General features: G+C 33.8%; 1 protein-coding gene across 3 annotated transcripts in view; it reads left to right on the top strand.

Annotated features, from left to right (window-relative positions):
- Positions 1-20,955, top strand: part of SEMA3A (semaphorin 3A) — a 467,315-nt gene that overhangs the window by 49,226 nt on the left and 397,134 nt on the right. For all 3 annotated transcript variants that reach the window (XM_057504463.1, XM_057504465.1, XM_057504464.1), the window contains one exon: positions 4,320-4,353. In XM_057504463.1, coding sequence (XP_057360446.1) covers positions 4,320-4,353 — 34 coding nt within the window. The remainder of the gene's footprint in view (positions 1-4,319; positions 4,354-20,955) is intronic.

Raw genomic sequence — 20,955 nt, 5'->3', positions numbered from 1 at the left:
AACCAAGTCTTTGAATCTTTGTAATGTAAATATCTATGGATGCTTGTTAAATTTACTGAATTTTACTATATTCCTTTCTGTTATTAATTAGTAAAGCTGGACTCACTCATTATTCCATATTGCTTAGATTAAATTCTTAGGAAAATAATAAACCCAATTTTATCATCAACTTTAGGCAGTCTTGCTATTTAAGCTCTGATTTTTAATTTTCTATAACTATTTAGGAATATATTCTGTCTTCCCCCACTTTTTAGCCCAAATAAATATTAACAAAGTGCTTTCTTCATTGAATTCAATTCAAATTTAGTGAGTTCTGACTCTAAAATGAGCATAGCTTTTTGAAAACTCATTAGATTCTAAGTGAGGCAAAATTTGACTTCTTGGTTCAAAGAAAAGCTTTAAAAGGCTAATAGACTTATAAGACTCCATGAATACCAAATAGCACATAAAAAGATTGTTTGATGAATTAGATATCAATGAATCACAGTTATGGAAACTTCCCTTAAGTGCTTATGGGCAGAAAGACAAGTGTAAATGCACTTAGTTTTCCTCTACATGCAAAGTTGAAATAAAATTGAGAAAAAATTATTTCCCCAAATGTCCTCTTAGAGTTACCCTTTATGTAAAATATTTAGGGCAGTAAGATTATTAGGAGAAATTATTTCTCAAAATAGCTGCATTAGTAGCAAAATTTGATGTTAAATTCTATTATATCATTTGACTCTTTGGAAAAATGATATTGAAGTAAATCATATTCTGAATATATGAGGCATTCAGAGCTTTACACTCCATAAAGATCTTGGAAATATTGTATATTTAGTTGTTTATTTCTTTGCCAAATCTAAATGCTGATTTAAATACAGTAAAACACACACACACACATACATGTACCCTTCTGTGCATGTGTACATATGAAAAGAATATGGAAAGCTTTGAGATAAATGATTTTGAACCAGAATCATTCACCAACAACTGGCCCTCCCAGCCAATCTGTTTCCCAGGTATCTATCACATGAACACTGTTTTTTTAAAAAATCATCTAATACAGGGTCAGGTAACTACGTTACTTATGAAAGTTTAGAAATACTGATTTTTCACATCAATCTTTTTGAATAATAATAATCTACCTGATTGGAAAAGTACATGCCTAAACTGATCATGACAATTGGAATTTGCAGTCATTTTAATTTTTGGCCATTCTGTGTGTGAAATTTTTTCTACCTTTATTCTTTAACAATCATGTTTGTCTAGAAAGGTTTATGTCTTCCTATCCATTCAGTATTGTAGGTATTTCATAGTTCTTACACAAATGCCTCCTTACTTGGGAGGTAGATTGTTTAGTTAACTATATTGTTTGTATAATACATGTGTCAGAATTTCCTTTTAATTAATTTTGCTTGCCTAAAATCAAGTACATATCATGTTAATTATCTCCTAATAATTTAAAACTGTTCAAGTATGCATATTTTCTTTTGAACATGTTATATTTATAGGCCCTGGAGTAATAAAATTATTAAAAAATGGAAGATAAATGAAAGGAAGGATTACTGCATTTTAATGAAATGAAAATTATTGTCAAAGACATAGTCTCCCTGATGGGTTTATATTCCATTCAGGTTGACAGAGTAACAAATCTATGCTCATTAACATTTTGAGAGAGGTATTTACTTAATGTGAAATTTGATACGTACTTTAACTTTTTCTCCCGATAACTTGCAAGTAATATTTTCAATAGCATAAAACTACTGGTAGCATATTAAGGTAACTATGGTATTTTTATGCTAGTTGACATTTTATTGATATTTTCATCAAATATATTTTCAGAAGGAAAGAGTCCATGTCCATTTTCCCACCTCACCTTCCTTTTTCCACCATTGTTCCCAACAACAAATTAAATTAGGAGGCTGTAAATATTTTCACTGCCTATTCTTTGCTTAACATATGATTCTTTTGTACATCTTACCAGATAAGACATCCTTGAATAAGAGATCATGTTCTATGTCCCCTTCTATTCCAACTGAAATTTTTAACAACAAGGAGTTTGTTTTAAGCCATTGGAATTTTTAGTTATAGCCATTTTGACAAAATAATTTATAAATATTTTCTATTTTGGAGGCAGTTGGAAGAGCTGGGCAAATGAGCATAGCTATCCACATAGAATTATTACAGCATCTATTCAACTGCCTATAAATCCCACAATCCCTTTAACATGGTTTCCTTCTTTAGTAAATGGTATAATTCTCGCTGTAGAAGCCCCATCCTTTGGTAACGCATGTCTCTGCATCTTCTCAGGGTCAGCCTCCTCACAAAATATGGATGTTTGTTGATTAGCGAACATTTTGTTTTATTGTGTTAAAAAATACTTTAAAATGGGAAATAGCCAATATTAAAAATGAAGTTAGAGCCTTCCAAAGGAAATTATGGAAGGATTTAAGATTTGGATATGAAACCTCGAGATAAATGATAGAATATTTATCTGAGAAGGTAATGACTAGTGCTAGAAGGAATTACATTTAAATATCAAAAGTTATAATGAGCATAATGAGGTTTCTTTCTGCTAATAGTGAAGAAGGGAAATAATGTCAAAGCTCATTAAGAGATACCTAAATCAGGCTTATAAGAATACTACAGTTTCACGAACACTGGGAGTAGAGAACAGTGTTGCTATGAATGTTTCTACTTTTAATTTGTAGTAAATAAATAAATGCCTCACCTAAGGGCTTGATAGAAAATTGAGTGAATATTTAAGTACCTCTTAATCTTTTAACTGTTGTGCACTGTTGGGTGTATTTGATAAATTTTTAATGTAGTAAAAATTATATAATATTGGTTGTGACTGCTTGACCAGATCAATTAACAAATATTTAGAGAAGACTAATCATGAACCTGACATTTTCTAGGCCCTAGATATATAGTAGTGAACAAAACAGATTCAGTGTTTGCTCTCAAGGAGTTTGTATGTTTTGGGGAAACAAGGACAGTGAGAATAGACAGATAGATAGATAGGTAGGAAGATAGACTTAAACTGCAATGACAAAAATGTAAGTAAAAGTATAGTGAATAATTTAAAGTAGGAAGTGTCTGGGGAGGAATAAAATTCTTTTTTGCAGGATGACTCAAGAAGACCTCTTCAGTGAAGTGACATATATGCAGTAGGGACTCCAGGTTATGTACAGGGATTGTGTTTACACCAAAGGAATAGCAAATATAGAGCCCTCAAGACAAGAATGTGCGTGGTGTTTTCAAGAAAAATAGCATGGAAATCAGTGCAGCTGTAGAGGAAGAGGGATGCGAAGTTCAGTCAAAGAGGTGTGGGAGGCCACTTAAACAGTCACATAGTGATGGACTCATATTCAAGTCTAATACTTTCTGTCTTTTCTGCAGTATTGTCTTAGCACCAAGACTTACAAGCCTCTCTCCTTTCATGCTGTACTTATTGGATAATAAGCATTTTGTTTTTTTACAAACTGGTATTATTATGTCACAATGAATTAAAATGTTACAGTGATTGCTGTTATTTACTGGAAGGCAGCTTTAATACTTAATTCAGCATTACAATGCCGTAACAGTTTTCACTGGATAATCAATATACATATTTTCTCAGTGAATGAATAATTCCAATCTCTTTTTATACTCTTTAACTGCAAGCATAACATGGTCAAGAGCACCGACTGGGAGTTAGACTGAGTTTGAATGCAGGCTCTTTAGATCTGCATTTCTTTGGCTAACTTGGGAATCACAGTTAACATCCTAAATTTATAATAATCTAGTTTTTATTGAAACCAAGTTAGCTTTGATAACATACAAAACTCTATTCTTACACAGTTTTGCTACTCCTTATGTTGGTGGCACAAATTATAGTTTTATATATTGTGTGCCCAATAATACATTTATAATTATTTTGTGTATTTGTTTTTTAAATCATGTAGGAAATAAAAAGTAGAGTTACAAACCCCAAATTCAGTAACTACTGCAGCATTTTTACGCATAAACCAATTTAGATTTGATTACTCATATCTAAATTGATGCCTGGGACTGATTATTAAGTGCAATATCCAATTAAAAAAATGAAGAGGAAAATGACATTTTTAAAATTAGCAATTTGTTATTATAATTGACATTGCTTAACTGCAAGCAATAAAAATGTTTTCCATGGTGTTAGGCTAAATCACTACAAAATTAAACATTTGAGCTAAATTTTAGATAGTAAGTCTATGGTTGAATAAAATAAAACTTTGTAATGGAAACATGAGCTAGCCATAGAATTTCTGGTGTGAGGAGATAAATTTACAAGCCATCTGTATCAATTTTTTTTTCAGGAACTTTAAAGTGAATATTCCTGTCTTCTGTCATGTAAGTAAAAATTTTACCCAATAATATTCATTAATTTAAAAATGCAAAGGAAGTTTTTCATCAGTTTATGACTTCTAGACCAACATTATAGTTATCTATATTTATCACAAAGTTACATTTTGTAGTGAATCTTGTAATGAGTACAGAGTATCTAAAATAGGTTTAAACTTTATTTTTATTAAGGCAGAACACTACTAAATCACAGTATAGGTAAAATACTCTTTAGTCATGGTTGGAGTAGAGTTTTCCTGGATTGGAATTAAGTATCTGTATATAATGCCATCAAATTTAAAAGAGGTTTACTACAGAACTTTAATTTAAAAATTTAAAAAGAATTCAGATATTTCTTCTCTGCAAATGCCATTCCATTTGATGAATTTGCTTTCCACTGTATGTTCAATTTCTTACATTAAATTCCTTGTTCATTGTTTTAAAATGACCCACATAAATTCCTTAGAGAATGTGACTGTCATTCTCAAAAATCTTCACTTAGAGAGTATGCCGCAATATCAACATTACATATGGTAATACATTCTGTGACATCATAAATGCAACAGGTATAAACAGTAAGTTTTATTGTTAAAAATTATTCTTAAAAATCTTCATTTAGAGAGGGTGCAACAATATCAACATTACACATATGGTAATACATTCTGTCATGTCATAAATGCAGCAGGTATAAACCATAAGCGCCTAACAGAAGACAGTAGAAGAAAGAAAAAAAAGTAGTAATTCCTGGAGCCTGTATGGAAAACTATTAAAATGTGTCATCTTTATGTACAAGGTGGTATTTCTTTTCCAGAGTAGAAATGTAATTTTTATTGAATTCTTTATATTTGTCTTGAAAAAAATTGCTTGATAATCAGAAATGGAAGTTTACTTTGTACACTGGAAAAATAAGTGCACTTGCATATGTGTGCTTTCTTGTGTGTGTCTGAATGTGTGTTTTGGGAAAACTGTGCAACATCCTTATATAGGACATTGCGTTGAAATTTAAACAAGCTTTTTCAACTTCGAATCATTCCTGTCTGGAGTACTGCAGCCTGGGAAAGTGTCATTGTATAAAGTGTCTCAACAGTAGTGTTTGCTTTTGTTTATATTTTGGGTTAAAATGGAAGAAGTCATGTAAATAGTTTAGGAACTTTAGAAATCCTTCGTAGGCAAATCAAAAGGCTTGTTTTTAAAATAACCCATCCAGCCTAATCCTTATAACATTTAGAGCACAACTACAAAGATTGCTCATCAGGAAAGGATAAGTGGAATATGGTGATGTTTCTTTGTAAATGATGGAGCTCTTGTTTCATTTGCCTCTTACTTTGAACCATTTCTATATCAAAGTCATGTTTAGTAGTGAAAGAGCTTTGGGGGGATTTCTGACTGACAGGTACCATTACTAATAAATTGCCTCAGAATGGAAAAATGTGACCCTTCAGGTGGTTCAACCACATTGTTTGCAAACTGTGACTAAGTATCAAATTCCAGCTCTTTTGCTAAGCACTCACCATGGAACAGTACAGTTCCACTCTTTAGTGTTTTGGCACTGATTGTGTAGGTCATAATTAGAGATTCAGCTGGGGATGAATGGAAAAGAATGTGGTTGTGCAATTGGCTGTAACAAATCTGACCCTGCTTGATCCTTACTCCTTACAAACCTGTGAGCTCCTGTAGCCTTTTGCATGATCCATATATGTCGTTAGCCCTGCCTCCCTACCAATCTTTTCATCAGTAAACTTTTCAAGCCATTGCTTTGCTTTGTAGTCTTATCAAGGCGTTCATTTTAAGCTATCATAAATAGCATCTAGGAGTTCAAAGTTTGCCCAGCACAGCAAGAAAAGCCACAATGGGTTTCTTAGGAAAGAAGGTGAGAAATGTTAAAGAACTTCATAGAAATCATGGATTTTTACAATAAGTACATATTTGAAGTAGGGAAGAACCACAAGAGAATGGAATCATGGGGGAGAGAGATACAAGGTGTCTATTTTATAGTATCTATTATATTATCAGGACTCAATTTCATGAGTTGTATTTAATCTATCAAGACCCAGTATATAGGTGGTCTCTTGTTGAAATAAAGAAAACAAACCTGAATCTAAAAAATTGTCTTTCTTAATCCAGCCATTTCATGTTGACATGAGAAAAAACTAACACCAGAAAATTTCTTAATGTATACAGGGAAATATATTATTTTTCAATGGAATTTTTATGTTTTTTAAATTTTACAAAGTTTAATAAATTTGAGCCCATTCCACTTTATTCCATTTGTTTTGTTTTAATAGTAGAATGCAAGACTATATCATCATATCCAAATGTCAATATTTTAAGCAGTGGTTGCAGTTATAATAGTCATTTATTTCATCAAATCAGTTTAATATAAAAAACTGATTTGGGTGATATTTTGGAAGGACCGTAATGGATGTAAACAGGAAGTAGAGTCAATGACTCATAGTAATTAGGGAGCCAGGGAGAACTTGCATTCTACTATCCCTTCAGGATAAATTATTCCTGACAATAAGATGTCTTCTTATATTCCACTCAAGTTTATATTCCAGTGACTGTGCTTTTCACTTTGTCCGTTAAATATGTCTAGTTGTTAAAATCGAAATTCATAATCACAGTCATCTTACAACATAATGAAAATATCTCACGTAGGTTGCTACCATTTTTTTCCTCCTATTCCAGAATATTCCAGAAATCTAATATCACATAGGGAAGAGGGCTGTCTCTCCACTTCTGTTGATGTTTCTGAGATACGGTGAGCTTTATTTCCTAAACACATAACCAAACACAGACACACAAATGTAAGTAAATGCAAGTGTTTTTGAATACACTGACTTATACAAGTCCATATTCTTCTACCTTAAATCTTAAGATTTGGAAGCAGTGAAAAGTTACACCCCCTCAAGAGAAGCTGGGGGAAGTTCTACCTAATAAGTTGCCTCTGTGTCAATATAAAGCTCAAGGTGCAGATACCCTGGGAAAATAGTCAAATGGCTTCGACAAGTTCAAATGTGGAGAAACACAAATACTTCTGAATGCTTGAAAGGCATGGGGTTAAATGCTCCCCCAAGCAATTTGCCATTTCCGTGTTAATTCAGTTTGTAGAAACATATAATTAGAATCTCTAATACCTGCATTTTTCTTTTCTTTATGAGAAAAACATGTGGTATTGCACAGAGCAATAGATACACCAGGAAGGGGACCCTTTGTGGGGTGGCTTTATATCTCCTGCTGAAAAGGCCACAACTACTACATTTCCAACAGAAAGCTAAGCAAAATAACACTTTATTCCTTTATTGGAAACTAACACCTCTCCTTAAAACGAAAATAGGTGCTTTCATGTGGCATTAGTAATTTTCTTCTTTACAGGTGTTGAACATTATAGCCTGGGGAGTGTGCAATCTGGGCAGGGAATTAAATCCAGGTTGCTTGCTTAATAGTATAATACATAAGCATATAGCCATGGGTTGACATTAAGAAGAATGCCTTTTATCTTGAAAATTGTAGAAGAAAAATATCCTCTGATGAGTAACCACTACTTATAAAAAAGAAAAAATACGTTGTGTATGTGATATATAACATAGACACACATATATATTATATATGTGTTAAAAACATAATGATTCATGGGGATTTGTGTTTTCCTTTAAATAGCAATAAAATCATATAATACCCAAAATAATATTAATTTACTTTTGCTGATTCTTGTATAAGCCTAAAGAAATATATGTCTTCTGGTATACATTTATTTTGGCTTCCTCAGTAGGAAAATCATCTTTAAAATCAATTATATAATTAATGCTACTCCATAAGGTTATCTACATTAATCATTTGTTCCAATCCAAACAGAAAACACTGGAAACTTTTGAGAGAACTAAGTATAATATTTACATTTCTTTAATAATATTAACCCTCATCTATTTTATTCCTCACAATAGAAGACCCTTGGAAACCAGTGTAGTTTTCTGAGAAATGAAATTCTTACATAATTTTTATAGTTTCTATCTAAATTAATTTGTTTCAAAAATGCCTGTTTCCAAAGATCATATGCCACATTACAGTTTTTCTCACCTAACTTATTTGGTCCAAAAATGTCAGTGATTCAGAAACACATTTGCTTTCTCCTTTTCATTTGGAAACAATTAAATCGAACACAAATAAATTAAACATTTTTTCTTTTAATTCAGGAAAGATTTAAACAATATAAATTTTCTGTCCATGGATAAGTAAACGAGTTTCAGGGAAGAGAGCAATCTTTATGAATCCCTAGTAAATGCCAAGTTGAATGTTAATAACATTAAAGTTACTGTCTCCTCAAGTTTTTTTTTTCAAGTATCATTGATATATAATAGTACGTTAGTTTCAAATATACACCACAGTGGTTCAACAGTTACCCATATTATGAAATCTTTGCCCCCTTTAGTATGGTTACTATCTATCAACGTAGTAAGATGTTACAGAATCATTGACTATATACTTCATGCTGTACTACCGTCCCCATGACCAACTTATATTATGGTTGTGAATTATTGTGCCCCTTTATCCCTTTCACCCTTCCCCCAAACCTGCCCCAACCCCTTCCCCTTGGTAACCACTAGTCACTTCTCTGTGTCTGCAAGTCTACTGCTATTTTGTTCCTTCTATTTTGCTTTGTTTTTATATTCCACAAATTAGTGAAATCATATGGTATTTGTCTTTCTCTGCCTGGTGTGTTTCACTGAGCATAATACCCTCTAGATCCATCCATGTTGTTGTAAATGGGAGGATTTCTTTTCTTTTTATATCTCAGTAATATTCCATTATGTATATTTACATCTTCTTTATGCATTCATCTATTATGCTCCACAACACTAATCATCAGGAAAATGCAAATTAAAAACACAGTGAGATGTCACTAGCTCTTCAGGTTTTGATTTATAACAAAAGGATCTTCTGTGAAAGTTGCCATTAGGATTTGTACAGTGTGGCAGACCTACACTGACAGATTTTAGAGGTGGGCAGAAACAAAATAGGTACTGGACTATCATACAACTTATTTTAAAGGAGGCACAGAGGATGGCTTCAAGTGTGCTTGAAATGTGAGATGTCTCTGAAGCTGAGAAAACACTTTTTTAAGAAGTGAGTGGTCAGAACATCACATGCCACAACGATATTAATCAGACAAAAGTGAGAAAAAGCCTCCAGACTCATTTATGTTAAATGAAACAGCATTAAGCTCCTGTGATAGCTGTGGGGCAAGTGGGGGCACACAATAAATGGTAGCTATTATTATTTTCAATAAGGGGGGAAGGGATGAAAGTCAATTTAGAGTCTTAAAAGACTGGTTGGATAGGAAAGCGAGGAAGCAGCTGGATTATACATGTTTGAAAATTGAGAGACAGGAATTGAAAATGGATTATGTTAACCTGTCTTTTGAAGGTTTTGTTAGTTTGCTTATTTTTGTTTTCAAAGTAATGTCCTAGTCATTTGAAAAAGTAAATTGAATAATACATGAATCACCTAGCACAATGCCTGGCATATAGCTGCCAGCATACAGAAAGGGGAAAAAACAATCTTTTTGTTTACCATGTGCCATGCCCAGTTTTATAAGCTTTACATGATTTATCTAATTTAATTATCACAAAACCCCATGATCTTCCACTCTACCAGAAATGGTATTTCATCTTAATATGTCCATTTACTTATAAGAAAATGAAGGTCTATAGGGGTGAACTAAACTTTTCAAAACTATTCACCTAGAGGGTTTTGTCTGACTATTCTCCACAATGCCATGTTAGGTGCCCCCTCTGCCCACAGATATACTAAATAAAAAGGGAAGAAATTCATTTACAGTGCTATAGCAAATTTTTAGATTATTTTCAGGGAAATGCTAGAAGTTTCAATGTAAAATAAACTCTCAATACAATACACTTTTATTGAACAGTTGACCAGTATCTTTCACACGCTTACCTTTACTATGTATCACAATATTAATTAGAACTAGACAATTGAAGTAACAGATAAGATAAAGTAGATTATTATTATTTGATAGTATAAACATACAGAAATGCTGTACTTTGTAAAAATTTTAGTTTCTGAACTGATATTTTAGTATGCTTTTAAAAAGTTCCATTTTATGGGGTAGGTGCAAAAACAAATTTTCATTGTAAACCTGGAAATGAAATAATCAAAATTTTGAAAAATCTCAAACAATAACTATCACATTTTTTATGTTTTCTTTGTAAGAGAATATATACACAAAAATATCAATTGTTATTTATCCAACTGCTTGGACACAGAATGAAAAATCATAAATTAAGTGTATGAGTATTCTTAAACTTCTAGCATTTCCCTGAAAATACTCTTATTAAATTATGTTGAACAGTGATGCAGAGGAATCATCAAAATGTTATTGGAAAATGAAAGATATCATAAAAAAATTGACACATGCTAATTGCTTATTAACTACTAGTTATTCTGCTAAGAATTTATCCTCATTTCACTCCTGTGGAGGTCAATACTGACTTGGTAAGGAAACTGAGGATAAAGAGTGCATCCTAGATAATTTCTATATGGCAAGAAAATAAAGAATATACAGGTATAAAAGAAGGGAAGAAAACTTTTATTATTTTTTTCATGATTCTTACATGTCAAACCTTCAACCAGGAATACTTCCCAACTATATATATTTCAGTCTTTGAAAGTTTTAGAATCAGTTGGCAGGTAAATTCTTTCATTTTTTTGTTTTCCTGAAAATAAGTATTTTCTTTTACCTTAGTTTTTGAAATATAATAGTTGTTAATATGAAATTATAAATTATAACAGTTATTTTTTTTTCAAGATTTTGAAGATATTATTACAATGTCTTTAAACTTCTCTTGTTGCTGTTGAGATGCCCTGTTTATTTTTGTTGCTTTAAAAATGGTATATATTTCTCTGTTGTCATTTCTAAAATTTTCTCTTTGTCCCTAAGGTTCTATTACTATTTCATATTACTATAGTTAATATTATAGTACCATTATATGATATTATTGCTATAATATGTCTTGCTCAGATTTATTTTTCATTTACCCTGTTGGTAATTTCTTGTTCTTCCAGGAGAAAAAGTTGCATTTCTCTCATTTATTCTGTAAATTTATATTCATAATTTCAAATTATATCTCAAAATTCTTTATATCTCATAATTATATTCACTTTTTGTTTTCAAATGTTGCCTTTTACCTATCCTTCCATTATTTTCATTCTGGAATTTCATTGAGACCCAAATCAATCTTCTTCAGTTCACCTTCTGTGTCTCATAACCAGTATTCAATATTTTAACTCTTTCCATGGATTGCCTCATGCATATTTTCTTTAGTTTATCTTCCAGGTCTTGCTTCCACCTTGATGCACTGCAATTTTTACTTGTTGCATTTCTAAAGCTCTGATTTGATTCCTTTTTAAATCATCACAGACAGTGTAAAGTCTCTCAGTCCTCATTTTTCAAACTTTTATTTCCTGAGATATGCATATTTAAATTATTTTCTTGTTCATCTAATATAGGATGTCACTGCAAGTACACTTCTTTTAGTTTTCACTCATGGACATTTTTTCCCTATGAGCTGGTTTTTGTCTATGATTAAGAGTTCTGAATTGAAGTTAAGATTTTTTTAGTGTAGATTTTGCATTTACTTCTGTCAGTTGCCTGGGGGTACCCCCTACCAACTAAATTGAATAAAGTTGAGGAGAAATCTATAAGAAGACTAGATTGTGATTTATGAATTCTCAAAGGACAATTTCTTTCCCCTCATACAATACAAGTGACATAAGGAGATTTATTTATTGTCCCTTCTACTGAGGTTTTATTGAAGGTATAATCCTTTGGGAACCCAACTTTATAGAGAAATCTCCCATCATGTATTCTACTTTGAGCCAAGGCTTTATCTTGTATCTTGTGTACCCTGAAAAACCATCAAAGTGGAAACTTAATATTCCCTGGGTTGAGTACATCAATGCAGGGTAGACACTGGCTTTTTAGCACACCTAACTCCTAGTGTCCCACTTTCACTGCTCTTTTCGCCTCTCTGGATTTGTAAATGTATTTCACAACAGAAAGACATTTAAAAAGATACTTGCTAAGTTTTATATAGCTCTCATTTGTTTTCACTGAAATGCCCATTTACAGTTTTGTCTGCTAATTGCTGGCAGTGAATATCCTATTTGTGCTATTTTCAAAACTCCAATTACCTATGTCTTCCTTTGTTATTATATGTGAATGTTGCTATAGATTAGCAAAAAATGCTATGACTTGTTAATTCCATAGGAAAATCTTTCTTAACATTCCTGATTTTCTATATCACATGGTTCACATTGGGCTGAGACTGATTTAATGATCTATTAGCATTTTCAGTTAAAAATGCTTTAAACTGTTACAAAATACATGACCAACAGTGGCTGCACAATAAATGTCATTCTTTGTTTATTTAAAAAGATGTCTCAAGGTAGATTGTTTCATGGATGATCCAGCAATTAAATACTACCAACATACCTGTTTCCTTTCAAATTATTAGTATGCTGATTAATGGTCCTAAGCATTCTTGTATCTTTGGTACAGAAGGTTTCTGTAGCTCTAGGAGTTGGATTTGCAAGGCAGAAACAAAGGGTAAAGAGTGATGCCAGCCAGCTACTTTCTTCTGTTTTTTCTCAGCAAATTATCATTTGAACAAGACCCCAGTAAAATTATTCTTAGCTTAGTTTGATCAACAGTGGGCCACCACATGACTATTTCTGGCTTTAAGAGAGACTAGAAGAATGAGAATTTCCTGGGAAATGCTAAGGGGAAGGAAGTTGGGAATGGAATGCGAGAGGCAAACTAATGGTTTCTGCAACAGTTCCACTGCTGGCGATTCACCATCCGCACTCATATTACACAGAAGATACTCACCTCTTCCCCAGGGGAATCCCCCTGGGAAGGCTCATCCATCTCCGGCATATGGCTCTTTTTCTACAATACTAGGGAACATGCAGTACTCTTCGACAATTTAGATGTGACTACTAATGATCTAGGGATTCCAAGTTGAAACAGAAGGCACTTCCTTTAACACACACAACATACAGTTGTGCACAAGAAAGGCTATAATTTAATTTTTTATTTTACATGCGGACAGTTGGAAACATACAACAGCTGCTATTGAGAGCATATATCTTACCTTGCTAGATAGTAATGACAGGAAATCTATCCTGGAAGTGAAGTAAATTTCCTGATTAGACAATCATTCTGTCCCCACTTATGTTCCAAAATCTCTAGTCTGTTACTGAGAGAGGAACATAATTAACTCTTTGTTTTCCTTCCCATTCACGTCTGAAGGATGTTGGGTAAAATGTTCATCCTGGAGGATCTACTGCTGAGGCATCCGTTTTCCCATTGATGCTAGCTTCATGGTCCATGGATTTCTAAAGTCTGACTTAGTATTTTATTGTTAGTGTATTTCCCTCAGATTTTAATAGGTTCTAATCTATTTGCTTTTAATCAATCCCTGCCTCCGTATCTGTGGCTGAAATAATTGCTTAAATAGCATCTTCAAGCATGGATGGCAGGACTTGAAACAGGGTTTCTGCTGCAGGGCTTTTCTGCCTGGATGAGAGGTATTGGGGCGAGTGTCCTTATTGTATCTCCCATTACAAGGCTGATGTTTGCTTACTGGCACTTATATGAGCTTCAGGTTGGTGAACAGAAGTTGGCTTTTCTAACCCTGTCAAGCTCCAAATTACAAATGTGGACTCAGTCAGGCCAGACTACAGGTAGGTCACAGGGAGAGTGTCTAGCTTCAAAAAGTAACTAAACCCAGGCCAACCTTCTGTGTTAACTCTTTGGTCACCAGCCGGTAAGCCTGTGCTTCCACATTTTCTATATCCCAAAGTAGTTCAGACAATACTGTGATAGAAATTTCACAAAATCTTAACAAGAGTTAACAATGATATCTAAAAGTTAGATATCATCAGTTATTGACTCTTCATCCTATTATCAAACAATAATGCATTTGGAGATGCTGACATCAACCCACTTCTGTTGATCTGTTCAGGATATGTATTGTCACTCACTGATGGCTTGGGAATCTTGCTGATGAGTCAGTACCTCTCCATTAGAATATCTCATTAAGTGTGATCTTCAGAGCTTAGTCTGCTGAGTCAAGTAGCACTTCAGGAAGAAAAGAGACAACAGGAAAACTGGGGAGTGTTCTCACAGACTATATTTGTGACGAGAAGGACCATTTCTTATTTCTAGTAGAAAAGGAGTTAATATCCTCAACATCATTGAAATTGACCCAGCAGTTGGTTCCCAGCTGTTATAATGATAATGATTATTGAATACCACATTTTTTTTCAATAATAAAAGTATTAATAAAAAAAAATCTTTCACTGCCAGATGCACAGGGGGCTTCCCAGCACAACAGCACTGGAACTTCAAAGCAATCAGCGGCTACACTTGCTTTATAAACATAAAGGGTCTCAGAAATACAATAATCTATTTTATTGCTATATTTATTTGTTACTTTATGCAAAGGATTCTTGTTGCTATTTCTTTGGTACAAAATATCCATTACAGCATGAGTTTAATATTTCAACATTTAGAATAAGATGGACAAACGGGTTAGGAAATTGCATTTTTCTGTTTGCATAGGCAATGTCCAAATGTATACATTTTTGAGCATCTTTGAATATATTTTAAATATTTTTCTGAGTATAATTTCTTTCCTCTCTGTTTAAAATGTTTTATATGCCTATATTTGTTCTTTTAAAGCATAAACATTCCTTTATCCTGATCCTGTATAAGTTTATTAACATTTTTTAGAAAATTGCAGTTAACATATGACAGCAGGAAAAGAGGTGGAATACATTTTCATTCAAGTACACAATTTATTTATTTACCACAATGACTACTTTAAAGTTTCTAAGTAGAATTATCTACCTGAACAGCAGATCTCATGTTATATATGAGAAAGGTATCTCTAGTTAGTATTCAGCAAGTATGTTTATCTGTACAGCTTTATTAAATTTGACATATTACTGTTGCCAAAACGTGGAGATTTGTGAATTGTTTTCTTACCAGTCTGGGTTAGACTACTCAGAAGCCAGGTGTGTACCATCGAGTTACACAATTACATACTTGAAAATCAGAAGGGGGAAATGAAGCCATAAAAACAGCATAGACAAGAAAGCCAAATGCACTCTCAGGGTGCATCATTACATACTTCAGACTCACAAAATTTACTTCTTGTAAATACTGGATTGTGAAATCAAAGAGTACATCACATTGAGACATGGGAGAGATACAGAGAGATTAGATTCACTCTAGCAATTTCCTATCAGAGTGGAGCAACTCCAATATACCTGGAAAGTTAAAGTCAAAATAAACTTTGATTCTCTTTTGTCTAATCAGGAAAACTCCTGCTATATACAGAAAGGAGCTTCCTTTGCAGAGAATTTCACCACTGGTATTTCTAATACTCATAAGGAGACATAGAAATGGGGCCCTTATTACTTTTCATTCTCTTCATAATATCTTCTTTTTGTAAATTGTTCCTTGTAATTTGGTCCTTTGTACTTATAAAGAACGATTTTGACTTTGATACTCAGATTTCTGCCTAAGATCATAACAGTAAGGAAGTACTCAAACTAACATTCACGCTTTTATTTTCTTACCTGTATTAATGCAGCTTTGTTTCTACACAGCCCTGGGAACAGCAAAGACTCAGGCAGTTTTTCTAGGATCATACACAGAACTGCAGGGACAATGTTCCTGGGCCTATTATCAGAAAATAAAAGTCCCTCAAATACTGTATCCATCTGAAGATCTACCAGCTACTAAAATCATATTTGTTTCTCTTATTTGTGCTTCCATTCCTAAGGCTTACTTAGTATAGTTCAGACCTATAGAAAGCATTTAATCACAGAAAGTGGATTCAGTTTTCCTTTGTATTCCACTATTATATAAAGTTGTATAAAGAATTACTAAGAATTCTGGTGAGAGTTACAGTCTGGTCATCTGGAAATACAGAGAGGTGTATAAAATTAACATAGAGAAAATTAAACAAAAATTTCTAGAATCCATTTAATAATGGCTTTAGGTATAATCAACAGTACTCTCAAACAGTCCTTGGCCTAAAGAAATAAAAGAAAATGTGCTTAAAAGCAGTGGAGATTCAAGAGGAATTATCCTGTAATTCTTTAAGTCTTCAGAAAGCACACAACAATTTCCACCCCTTTTCAAAAAGAAGTATAGAAGCAATAAGGTTATGGGTGCTTAACTACCAGCTTCCCTGAAAACATCTAAATCCAAAACAGCTTAAGAACCAGGTAAACGTTTTGGAAAAGCTTTTTAAGCTCAGGTTTCTTACATAAGCTAAGAACCCACCTGTCAACTAAGAGACTTTTCCAGCAGCCCTGAAATTCAATGTTTTGTGATCAGGAAGAGTGTGTTCGTTGTACTTTTTTTTTCCTCCTTGGTTAGAATAAAGGTGTACTCTACCACACACAAAAAAATCCTTTGATTTTAGGTCATATTTTAACTTAGGAAATAAATTGAGTTCTATCTTCTATCTGTATTTACCATGATTCATTTAAATAGGTTATTTCCATTGTGCACAGGTGGTAAACTTATCTCACATGATTTTTATATAACAGCCTGGAATAGCAAGCCCTGAAAAGCAACATCTAATGATATCATTAAAATGATTGTAAACATGCCTGTTGTGGCAGATGTGAGCTTTCTTTTCTGTTGTTATACATTCAAATTGTTTGGTAAGATCAAACAAATGAGTTTTAATATGTCAAACATGTCTACATTCTAACAGGTTCTGTTTTTAAAGAGATCTGTTTCTTTAGAAGTCAAGACAGCTATAAAAGAGCCAGACTACAGATCAGATTCAAAGTCAAAGCTCATTTTCTCTGATTAGAGCAGAATTCTCTGTATCAGTATCACTTAGCCAACAGTTTCCAATGAAAAAAGATCAAACAGAATAATAATATTCCAGGTATTAAAATAAGATGGTGGAGGCCTGTGTACATCTATTAATTAACCATAATTACTGCTAGGTTTTTGTCCAAGACAAATATTTTTGGCCATTAAATTTAATATGTCCTTCTAAACTTTTCACCTTTCATACCATCCCTCTTCTTTTAATTTATTAGTTTACTTAGAATAGAGTCACAACATATGTTCTACTTTTCAGACCACTGAAAATTAATTCTAGGGAAGACAGATCAATTTGAAAATTTGAAGCAAAACTCTGCTTTAATTTTCTTCCAGTGGCAAATAAATTAGATTCCTCTGGCAAGTTCCATTAACATGATTTCTTAATATTAGCAGAAAATTGTGGGTGAAATATCTATATTATTTTTATTGTAATAGAAAAAATGCAAATAAAGTACATTTCTCAGTTAAAACTAATAACCACAAAATACTTCAAAGATACATGATGTTTTATAAAAATTATTTCAGTTAACTTTCTGGGCCCCAAACCACAGAGCTAATAAAACCAGAATGTCTAAAAAAGAACCTACCACTCTCAACCATTAGAATATACTGCCAGCTTTTTTTTTTCCTTTGGATAGTATTAGTTATAGAAACTATTACTTTAAAGTAGGTAAATATACCAAATTTTAGGGGAAATAAAGGGGTTTTCTTGCTTGTGGCAAAAAGTAATACTCAACAAATATTTCATTTTGCTCCCCTACGTTATTGCACTTATTTTGAAACACAAGACTATTTTGGAGAATAACGTGGGAGAAATGTCATGTGTCTCATTTCTGCGTTAAAACAGTGAAAATCTAAGGCACCTTTCTTCACTCTCTTCTCTTCTGTGTGCCCAAGAGGCCTTGTGCTGTGGACTCAAACCATCACAGCAGCATGGATCGCTGAACTGCTGCAAGGAGAGAGAAATGCTAGAATATGCATGGCTTCAGAATGAGCCAGAAATAAGCCTTTGTTGTATTGATCACTGAGATGTAGGCATTGTTTCTATCTATCTAGTTTGTCTGTCTTATCCAGCCTAAGTTATGGTTATTGTAGAAATTGGTAACAGAAGTGAGGTACTGTCTTTAAAACATCTAATGTGGAACTACTGATTCAATGGTGGGTAAGCAGAGAAAAGAACTGATATCAGAGGCTTTTGAAAGATGGAGATTCATTTCATGGAGTAGCAAAACATTAGAATAATGTAAGCAACAGATTATGTACCTAACAAATTTGTGACACTGGTTTGAAAGCAGGATGCTAATAATGTGTGTGATTTGCTGCTAACTCTATTTGTCAAGGTGTATTGAGAAATAATGGGCTCAGAGTAGAATTGGCTAATTTGTAAGCTGAAGTGATGGGGTAGAAAGAGTCTGTCTTGCCAATGGGTTTCAACTCCGGGCAAGTTCACTATGGATTCAATGTGACCAAAGAAATGACAGGACATTCTTGGAGTGAAAGGGTTATGCCCAACTTTATTCCCACAGTGGCAGGTCAATCACTAAAATCTTGTCCACTCAGAGCGAGTCTGCATGCAGCAAGCCAGTCTCTGCCTCTGGGCCTCTCTACCTGCACAGCTGTCCTCTGGGCCTCTCTGCCCGCATAGCCATCCCAGTCTCTGTCCACAGCACTGCCACCACTCCAACCTCTGCTCTCCTGCAGCCTTGCAGCTGTGCCACCGTGTTGCCCAGAGCACTGGGCAGAGCTCTTTATATGCATTCAATAATGAAGTGTTGCCCACACATGTGTAGTGAGCTAGCTGACCAGGGCCAGGTGAGAATCCTGGCCACAGGAACCTTCACTTTCTCCACAGAGTCTAATACAGAGCCTTTTAGTTTTGATAAAACAATTACTTCATGACCCTAATAAATAATGAGTGCAAAGGTCTTTACAAATAAGTGTGTGGTAATATATTTCCAACTGATTCAATTGTCTGAAAGTTAATAATAAGTTAGGAATGTAGCACTGAAACATTTTGGTAAATGACTCAGGGTACAGATCAGATTAAGGGTGTAGCTTTGCTCAGAAACTCAGATGGTTTCTGTATAACCCTGTTATATAGACAGAATGAATAATAGAATGAAAGCATAGAGATGTGTAAGAAAAGGGCTGCTTATAGTCTGGATACATGGAGAAGGTTGTTACTAAAGCTCACTGAGTATAACTTCTACTGGTAAAGAAACTATGAGTTTGGACCATTAAAAAAAAAGAGATTTTTACATACTTCAGGTGACTCTAAGTTCCCAAACTTGAAGTTGACTAGAAAAGCTTCTCAGACTTCAAATAGAGGCTGTTCCCTCAAACCCACTTCCAATGCAGCAGTCTAATGGGAAAGAGAAGCATCCTGAAAGACGAAGCTGGGAGGCACAGAGCACAGTGGACTCTCTGGAGGTTCCCCCAAAGGACCTAGACCTAGTGGAGGAACCGCTGTTCAGGGCCCTTCATGGTGCCTGTTTATGAGAACCAGCATTGAGTAGTGACTGCTGTGTGCTCTTAGTCTTCTCTTTTAATGGTATCTGTTCGTTTCTGTTCAATCATTAGTACTATTATTATTTATCATCAGATTATTGAGTGATCATGAACGTACATATATGTGTGTGGAGAGTCGCCTTTAACTTCTCTTTTTAGTTTAATTGTTTGGATAGAAAGTAGTGACATATGAACCTGGCAGACTCACACATCAGCTAGAGGACTGGGCGATAGGAGAGCAGAGACTGGGTTAGACCTTTGAGTTGTCTCACCTGGGGAGTAGTTGAGTGAGTTTCTTTGTAGCTGAATGGGGACATCAGATATTGGGTGACACAGCAGCCCTCAAAGAATACTCCCCAGTTCCGTTACTCCTCTACATTTCCTTGTTCCAGAGATTGGGTCAAAGCAAGAACTAATTTTGGTCAACGATAGTTGAATAAACGTGACACCCTGCAGCTGTCAGGCCACGAGGGTTTGGCTTTGATGTTCCAATCTCTCCTTTTCCCTAACTTGGCAGCAACAAAGACTTGTGTTGAAATGATAGTCACCTGATTAAAGCAGCCTGGATCACTGAGTTTCCACACAGAGGATAATGGCCTTGGGATGTTACCAAGAGCCACAGTGCGCTTGTGGGAATAAGAAATGAATTTTCACTGTATTAGGCTCTGAGATTTTTTTTTTTACTGCACATAACCTCACCTTTTTTGATTAAACACTATCACCACATTTAATGTAAATTACGGAGAAAAATATTGCTTTCTGGTTTCAGACTGAAAAAATGTTTGATTACCATTTTTAACAGATTTATGTTTTTTCATTTTCATTCTTACATATTATAATTATGAAATCAATCTCTTCTACTCTATTGAACTCATAATGCTAGAATTATTTTCTATGATTAGGATTCTGTAATGCATAGACCTAAAACAAAATTTAACACGTAGTAAATCAAAAAGTATGAAACATACAGATAATTATTTTTAATTTCTCAACATCATAGAAAAATGATCTCTGCCCTTACATCGTAGCAAAAATAAATGGAACACAGAACCAATGAGTTATTTAAAGTACTCATTAACTTTCATATGACCCTATTTGTAATTGAGACAGTTGTGTCCTAGAAGCACCCTCCAAGAAATGATTAATGAAGTTTCCAAACATTC

Source organism: Manis pentadactyla, chromosome 7 (genome assembly GCF_030020395.1).
Source record: "Manis pentadactyla isolate mManPen7 chromosome 7, mManPen7.hap1, whole genome shotgun sequence".
NCBI lineage: Eukaryota > Metazoa > Chordata > Mammalia > Pholidota > Manidae > Manis > Manis pentadactyla.
This window is presented reverse-complemented; position numbering and strand designations above follow the sequence as displayed.